The 9,293-nt window shown below is 28.3% G+C and overlaps 1 protein-coding gene across 1 annotated transcript; it reads right to left on the bottom strand.

Moving 5' to 3' along the window:
* Positions 1-373: 373 nt before the first annotated feature.
* Positions 374-4,672, bottom strand: LOC132939783 (uncharacterized). Its single transcript, XM_061007153.1, has 6 exons — positions 4,556-4,672; positions 3,968-4,061; positions 3,744-3,856; positions 2,521-2,692; positions 2,083-2,436; positions 374-910 (listed from the first exon to the last, which is right to left on the bottom strand). Exons 1-6 carry the CDS (start codon positions 4,667-4,669, stop codon positions 843-845), a joined length of 915 nt encoding a protein of 304 aa, XP_060863136.1. The 5' UTR covers positions 4,670-4,672; the 3' UTR covers positions 374-842.
* Between the last annotated feature and the right edge of the window lie 4,621 nt (positions 4,673-9,293).

Below are 9,293 nucleotides of genomic sequence, written 5' to 3'. Positions count from 1 at the left end.
AATGAACGTATTATTAAAAATACAAATGATAGAGAGTCTAAATACATATATGGATGCTTAGAATTAAAAAATATGCTAACAGAGGTTCTGACCAGTAACACACTTATCACTCACTTGATCGACTGCACGCGACTAGCTTACAAATTTTCATGCTCATATCATCAGAGGTTCCGGCTAAGTAATTTTTTTCGTTTTTACCCCTTTCACCCCTTTTAACCCCTGTAGAGGTTGAGTTTTGAAAAATTCTTTCTTAGTGGGTGTCTACATTACAAAACAAAACTACTGTCCAAATTTCATACTCATAGCTTAAGCGTTTCCGGTTAGGCGATGATGAATCATTTAGAACAAGTCATTTTATTTAAGTCACTATTTTTTTTATTGTAATAATATACTTTTGTTTTTTGATTATTTGTATACGTATAAATGGAAATAAAATATAATATAATATAAGTATTTTATTTTTAAATATATAAATTAATAGTTATACATTTTAGAGTCGGACAAGTTTGGATAAACCGATTACAGAAAAATCAAGTGAGCTAGTTTTATAACAAGTTCTAATTTATTTTAGTCAGATAATAGACAATTTTTATTAAACTCAATGGTAAGTGTACGTTTTGATACAATTTATTTGTATAGTCAGATTTAAAATTAAAATTTTTATAATTAACCACTACTATATTATACTAGTTAATATTTATAACGATATTTTATATTTAAAACATTCTGTAAAAATCCCACACTACACAGTTGAACTATCAGCAAGAGCTTCTCCGCTAGGACTTTGGTAATGTCAAACAGAAAACAGGTAGAATAGTATTGAACATGCCACTGTCGTCTGTTTACATTGGAATAAGCTTGTATTGGCATAATTTGTTGGGGTCTTCATTCTGCTCGGACTTTCCCCCGGCTGAAAATGATATAAAATAAAATATACATTTTTAAATAATTTTCAAATTGTAATGAGAAATTAAAATACGAGTTGTAAGTGTGTATTTGGACATTTTATTAATATTATAATATTAAAGAACAACAAAAATTGCTATTAATGGAAATTTACAATTTTGAGTGAGATAATATAACTATAAAAATTCCAACTATTAAGTCTGAATTATTCAATATGAATTATTACAGATTACTTGGTAATTATATTTTACTGATTTAATTATTTAATGATATCAATAGGTAGGTACTATTAATTGTAAACCTAAACAGCTAAACAGTGTACACAATCATTCCCAAAGTTATTTTTAATGTCAATATTAACTAAAAACTTATTTAAAAACTTACTTAAGAGGCCGCTATACCGGCATGCGTTGTTTCCGTCTTACAAATGTACAACATAACAAAAAACTGTTTTGCGCGGGATAGAACCACTCCCTCGGAATTTGTAGTAGAATTACCAAAATTCCACAACGCATAGGTAACAACTTTATGTGTGTCGTAGCGTTTTTATTATTTGAATAACATAAATAAAATTAAAGTTATCAGTTTGAGAACATTAGGTTTTGCTCTGTTTTTTTTCATTTAATTATAGGTAAATGCTATCAAAAAAATAAAAACGCTATGAGACAGACAAAGTTGTTCCCTGTGCGTTTTGGAATTTTGGTAATTCTACTATAAATACCAAGGGAGTGGTTCTATCCCGCGCAAAACAGATTTTTGCTATGTTGTACCTACATTTTTAAGACGGAGACAACGCATGCGGGTATAGCGTCCTCTTAATGTTAAAACTTAAAATGTATAGAAACTCAAATTAAAATCAAATACTTCAAATATGATTCATTACTAAACAGTGCATTGCAATAATATATATATTACGTATTTCATTTAAATATAATTTAATAGGAATAATAGTTAATGGCCGGCCAATATGCTGCAGTGTTGAGCCGAGATAAATATAATTTTATCTAGATAAAGATAAAGATGAATTATAATAATGTTATCTAGATAAAGATAAATCTAGATAATCTCAACTCTGCTAATAGGTATGTTGGTATGTTATTTTACATTTTTACCTACTGAAGTTTACATAATGTGTTCTAGAAAGATCTACTACAGTAAGCATATTTGTACACGTACCAGAAGTATCTGTTTCATCATAATAAGAATCTGGGCGCACCATCCGGGTGGATATGAGATATTCGTCTTTGTCATCTAGGGACTGAGATGATGTATTCAAGGATGTGAATTGACTGTGGATATTATTTTGGCCTTTATTTACTAAATCCTGTGGTGCTGACTGAACGATTTTTGTTTCCTTCTGGGTAATTTTCTTTACATTTTTACTATGCCAGCGTGTTTCCAAGTTGGATACTATCAAATTTTGTCGATCTGTTAGTTCATTGTGATTAACTGTGGAAGTGTAGGTATAACACACTGAGTATATGTACTTATCAAACCAATCTATTATGCATGCCGTGTAATAAGAAAAATCTAAAAGTAACAGTTAATAAATTGTAAATTTTTTCTGTTCCCTGTATATTAGTATAAGTTGTATAATATTACTATTGTACTTACAGCTTATATAGTTGTATACAACTAGGCAAATAACAAATATTATTTTTTCAAAAGTAGTACTTGGCACCATAATTAAGCCAATGCAGCTCAATATTAAGACTATTGTGAAAACTACGATGTTTGATAAAACTATTATGAAATTTTCTAGCCATTTATAACTTTTCCATTCATGCTAAAAATAAATACAAATGGTTAATTATATTTTTTTTAAATTTACATAAAAGTATAAAACATGCTAGGTACCATATACTTACTGCTATTAATGTAAAACGTATACGAAATAATCATAACTATTTAATACAGAATATCTTTAATGGATACTAATATTATAACCACTTATATTCAAACAAAAAGTATTTATATCATCCAAAACTAAGAATTAAATTTAAAAAAATCTCTAAAAATAACATTATCATAATTCGAAAAAATGGCCATCAGTAAATAAAACATTAAATCCCTTTAAAAATGTTGACTTTAAATTATTAGGTATACTAGGTATAGTTAAAATAAAATATATATATTTATATATAATAATATAATACTATAGTATTTATCACTTTTTCTGGTCTTACGGGGATTCCGGATTCCCCCCGGCGACTTTCTCTCTTGGTCTACACACTCGCAAGTGCGTGACATAGGATTTTAGACGTGTTCTTTGGAAAATATACCCAATTGATCTAACGAAGCGATAAGAATTCTGAAAACAGATTTGAAATTGCCGTCTACAATATCTACTTGAAATCGACTTTCCCACATTTTTGATATTATCTCCCAAATTCCCAAAAACGTTATGTTAAAAAAAAGGAATTAAAAATGTAAGTATTTTAATTTTTGGTGAAGTTAAAATCAAAAATGTAGGAAAGTCGATTGCAAGTGTAGACTTGATGAAAAATTCAAATCTGTTTTTAGAATTATTATCTCTTCATTAGATCAATTGGTATGTTTGGCAAAGAACACGTCTAAAATCCTATGTCAAGCGTTTGTTAGACAAAGACAGAAAATCACGGTATCGAATCCCCTTAAGTTAAAAGTGCAATTTGAGTCCAAAAGACACATTTACTCACTATCTTGAGAAAGAATATAACGACTATTGCAGTTCTATTATTTTAATTAAATACACCCTTTACTAACGAAACTATGCATATTTTACTTCTATTACCTACCAATTATTACACAATAGCACATTATTTATGAATTGAAAATTAAAACTTTTTTTAACTTACTCCATTGATAAAATATTTTAAGTAAAAATGGATGAATTGTATGGATAGAATAAGTTTGAAGATATCATAAATGCCCATTGGTACATAATAACCTGACAAATGTAAATAGACTCCTGCAACAATAAAAATACAGTAGGAAGGTATCATTATAAAATTAATAAATAAAGATTTAATATTTTTCATAGGTATTTTAAACAAATTTATTTAACATAAAAGAAACTTACCATCTGGCAATACATTTTGTGGGGGCACCAATAAACATAAACTGTTGATTTCAAATAAGACGATAACTATTCCTAATGCACTCCGAAAATGTTCCTAAAAATAAAATTACAATATATTATTATCTACTTCTTATAGGTAATACGAATCAATAATCATAGATACAGAAAATTATAACATTAATTCAACTTAAAAGCTATAATAAATAATAAAAATTAAAAAAATCCAGACTGATTAACCGTTTCCTCTCAGATTCTCAGATTCTTATACAATGATATTATATCATTGAATTCAAGTTTAAAACAATCCATCATACATTGACCCAATTGTAACCTACTGTACAGCAGAGCGACATCCACTTACCCGCTTTTTTATTTTACTACATAATACAAAAATTAATTTTAAAAAAATACAATTATTGAATGGTAATGTCTAATGTGCCCCAATATACGTATTTATAAATTATAAATATGATTATTTTTGAATGTATAGACACTTACCAACTCAGTTACTCGTCAAAACGAAATTAATTCGTTTTTAAACCGTGTGGGTAGACGTATATTTAATTATTTATAAAAATATATTTATACCTTAGTTGAAACACTGTCTGTTGCTATTGATCTGCATGTTTTGGCGCAATTCAAATAACAATTTTTCATGAAGACTGCCATTAATCGTACAAAATTAAACTGAAAGACTTCCATTGTAATAATCTGAAATACAACAATAATCATTAAAACAAGTGGAGAATAATAAATAATGATAGCGCGCGGTGGACAGTGACGCGTAAACACTTTTCCTTTTATGAGTAAACACTTTTTCCTTTTGCAGTCGTATCGATTTTCCACTCTACAGTGTACAAGCCTGCAGGTTAACAAACCTAAAATATATCATTTTCGGAAGTCCGCGTTTTTGTTTTTACTTAAATTTAAATATTATTAATTATAGCACAGGACGATCACAAAAATAACAATAAAAATAATTAAGACACTTATTATTTGTACCGGGCAAAGGACCAAAATAAGATAAATTAAAATATAAATTAGTAATTATATATTATATTATAGTAGTTATACAATAAGGGAGATAATTATAAATTATGAGCGGGGTGATAACCTTATTGGTAAATTCATTATTAGAATGGTTTAGTTTACAAGAATGATTGCAACAGAACTCATTTTCAACAGATACAACAGATTAAAATAATAAAATAAAGACTTAAGTCCCTCGAGCACCAATAGTCGAGGGAGTCAAAGCGCACCAGATCAACACTGACAAGACCAACACAATAGACATGATCGAAAATATTCGAAACTGTTACACCACTACCTACCCATACTATACTATCGATGGGACTTATACCACAGAGGCACAGAATAAATTAAATAATAATAATATATTATAAAATAAAATCACAATAATTAAATGTATTATGTGCTTAGACCAACCAATAATAATCATAAACCTGCAGGTATCTACCTAGTGGCTATGGTAGGGATGCTGACTTTGATTAGGGATGCAGACGGATACAGGAAACCGGAAAGTCAATGTCTACGGGTATCGTACACAAAAAAAAAAATTAACGTGAAAAAGCTAGGCTAAAGGTTATATATAGACTACCTACGTAAAATGTAAATTGGTATAAATATATATATATATTATTATTATACTTACCCCACGTCTGGGACAGCCTTGATAAAAAACAAAAACAAAATTTGACGTAATAATAGTACCTATAATATTATAGTAATGACGTAGTTATAGCAACGACAGATAGACAGCCGACGCGTATCGGATTAATCGTTGTAGAGGAGAATACTATTATGGAAAAACAGCAACCTGTGCGGCGGCGGCGCGGCGACAATAGTGTGACCTTGGGATTTGCGTAACCAAGTCACCGGGAATGCTCGAAAAGTCCGCGCGTGTCTGATACACCGCGCGCACATCAGCTTGCTTGATCGATTTAATTCACCCGGCGCCCGGAACAAGTGTCGACCGTGAACCCCCCCCCCCCCCTCCCCCATGAGATAGTCAAAGGCCTCGCCATCAAATTATCCATGATACATACAAAATATGTTGATATACTAACAGTGATGAAAATATGGAGATCGTGGCAGATTTGGGTACCGTATATTATGATTTTTTTTTCCAATCACCGGTACACCCCATTTATGTACTCGCTTATTTAATACTGCTAAAATCTTAAAAGAGATATATTTTACATTCAAACGACCATGACGCGCCGTTTAACATAAATATCACTTTATAGATTTATTAATTTCTGATTCTTTTATTTTCTCAAGCACATAAAATCGCACATTTATACGTAAACTAAATTTCAAAAATTAAATTTTTAGATTGGTAAATTGTTGTGTAAAGCTTGGAACTTTTACACTTAGGTGTAAGATAGGCAGTTATGATGAGTCAGGTCCAATGACGTCACGCGTGTATTCTACATGGATTATTGATCGTAAACAATAAAATTTACCACACGCCAATTTATTGAAAAATAACAGTTTCAGTAGTAATTTTGAATTTGAATAACAACTCTGGTTATATGTATGCTTAAAACTATATTTATTCGTCTTAGATTAAAAATGTTGGTGGGTATATAAAAACTAAACAAATTAAACTTGCAATTTAAAATTATAATATGCAATATTTTTTTATATTAAAAGATAATATTTGAACATTTAGTTGAATATACAAAAAAGTAATAACAAATCGTCAAGGTAATACACAAGGAAAAACACTAAAAATTAAACTTGCAATTGAAAATTGTATACAATGCCCCGAAGAAAATCTTCAATATTTGTATTATTGTTATAATTGGTACATATTTTTTTTATTTTAGCCGCTCTATCTCGTAAATTTGTTTTGGGTGGCTCGTTGCTCACTACATATTGTTTGATTTTTAATCTGTTAATGCTCTCTTCTATTTTTAATGCATCTATAAGTCGCCAAATTGAAGGATGCATACCATTTAATATATTATACTATTTATATAATATGTAAACACTAGGAATAACGTTGGAATAACCAGTGTTCGGATTAGGTAAGTATTTTTTTTTATCTAGATAAAGATAAAGATAATGGAACTCAAATGTATCTAGATAGATATAAAAGATAACTTAACTCATATTTCTCTAGATAAAAAAAGATACAATTTTTTTTAAATGGGTTTTAAATTTAGGTATACTTTAGTTGGTCACTAGGAATATAATTATAATAATAATGATATAAATAAAAATAATTACATTATTTATAAACCATAAACTTGGTTTGAGAATCTGTATTAATATTTAAAATGCAGTTGTACAATTTCACGATTTTTATCAATAAAAAATTTATCTAAGATGAATGTTTAGATACCTTGTAACTATTTATCTAGATAAGATAAAAGATGAACAAATAATTATCTAGATATTCATCTAGATAAGTCCGAACACTGGGAATAACACACCCCGTGTATAGTATATTACTGAGTAAAAATGATGGAAGGGGTGGGGGGGTTCTAATATTAATAATACGTATGGATGAAAAAATGTTGTGTAAATGTTCCTCCATTATATTTCCAAACGCATAGTTTGTTCTCTCTCGGACGGCGTCCACTGGTTTCTCTCTCTAAGCGCCATCCATTAGTTTATAGGTCTATAATACATTGATACCTAGATATAGCTTGTACATCAAATAATAATATACCTTTACATCTTCATCTTATTTTTTTACGGCTTGTATTTTATATTATTTTTCAATTGTATTTTATGGTACTTTATATTTTATAACTAATTGTTAAAACAATTTTGATGTTTTCAATCATCTACTTATCTGAATCATTTCTATAAATCAAACACAACGTAATTTTATAACATGAACTAGGTTGGATCATTATTTTTATTAGGTACCTATATCAGTTAGGTATACCTACTTGAATCATATTGTAATAGAAATTGATTGTATACATTAATTTTACTAGAGTTTGGATTTTATTACACAATGTCCATGGTTTTAGATTTGGAGCTGAGATCGATGAACCTAAGCACCTAACATAACTTAACCTCTTTTTTTTAAAAATATTTCTATGTTCATAGGTAACTATATTTTTATTAGTTTCCGTTTGAATCATATTCACTACAATTAAAATGTTAATACTCAATAAATATTTATTTAATAGAGAAATTGTTAATTTATCAATTTTGTCATGAATTTTACTATATAGCCATGATTATTATAATCACCCTGTGGTAGTCCGGTGTCCAGCCCAAAAAGACAATCTTGTAGCTGGTAGCCACAATAAAATAATATAAATATATAATAGGTACCTACCCAAAATAATTACATAATATTGTGGTACCTATGAGAAGTAATAGTGTTTGTTGAGAGATGAGAAACATATTTTCATCCCCTATACATATGGTATGTAAATTGTATTCCCCAACATTTTCAGTAGAATTTAGATCTCATGTTTTCATGTTTATAAATGAAATATTCAAGTACCCACCATAATCCATGTAGTTTTTTTTTTTTTAAGTTTTTATGCTAACAATAACCATAATTTACTTATATTTTATAAAACTATTTTGCCAGACACCTCTCAATGATTTTTGAATAACTCAACAAAGTAGATTATTTGATATTAAAACTTTTATATTTTTAGTTTATACTAGTTTCAAATAAGTAGGACATAGGTAATGATAAAATGTAATTACTATTAAACCATTTTTTTTTTATAGAAAATAACCTGTAACTAGTGGCATATATACAAATTATTTTTATTATGGGCCAATTTATCACTAGTCAAGCATAGCCATAACTATACATTTTTTAGGGAGCTGGGTGGTTATAATAATCATGACATATACAATACAAATACAAATTTAAGGTTTAATTTATAGTAAAAGAACATTAAAATATATATATATAAATATAGAGAGCATTAAAAAATATATATATTTTTATGTTCTTTTACTATAAATTAACATCAAAGCCATTAAAGCAAGTCCTGACTATCTAACATTTCCTTGTTGATTCCTTAAAAATAATTTTAATCAACCTGCTAAATTAATCACTAGGAAAAACTGTAAACAGTGTAGATATACATATAATGCTTTAATTAAACCTGCAATTTCACTATAAGTTCTGGCCTAGAGAGCCTCCCTCCTATACAGAGTGTAACAGATAAAACTGGCTTTTGGAATAACTTTTGTTCTAATTAATATTTTTAATATATAATTTATAGCCACTTGCACTACACGTGTAATAAAAAAAAATTATATTTATTTCTTTATACTAAAAATAAAAAAAAATTTTAAATTTGATTTAAATTTT

The sequence above is a fragment of the Metopolophium dirhodum genome, chromosome 2 (genome assembly GCF_019925205.1).
Source record: "Metopolophium dirhodum isolate CAU chromosome 2, ASM1992520v1, whole genome shotgun sequence".
In the NCBI taxonomy this organism is placed as follows: Eukaryota; Metazoa; Arthropoda; class Insecta; order Hemiptera; family Aphididae; genus Metopolophium; species Metopolophium dirhodum.
The sequence above is the reverse complement of the archived record's forward strand: the minus strand, read 5'-3'. Positions and strand labels throughout refer to the sequence as shown.

Excerpts from the sequence above, each read along its gene's own strand:
- LOC132939783 (XM_061007153.1), bottom strand. The coding sequence starts at position 4,669 with ATGGAAGTCTTTCAGTTTAATTTTGTACGATTAATGGCAGTCTTCATG. Across the intron at positions 4,062-4,555 it reads CAGACAGTGTTTCAACTAAG|GAACATTTTCGGAGTGCATT; the intron begins GTATAAATATAT and ends TTTTATTTTTAG. Across the intron at positions 2,693-3,743 it reads TAAAATATTTTATCAATGGA|CATGAATGGAAAAGTTATAA; the intron begins GTAAGTTAAAAA and ends ATTTATTTTTAG.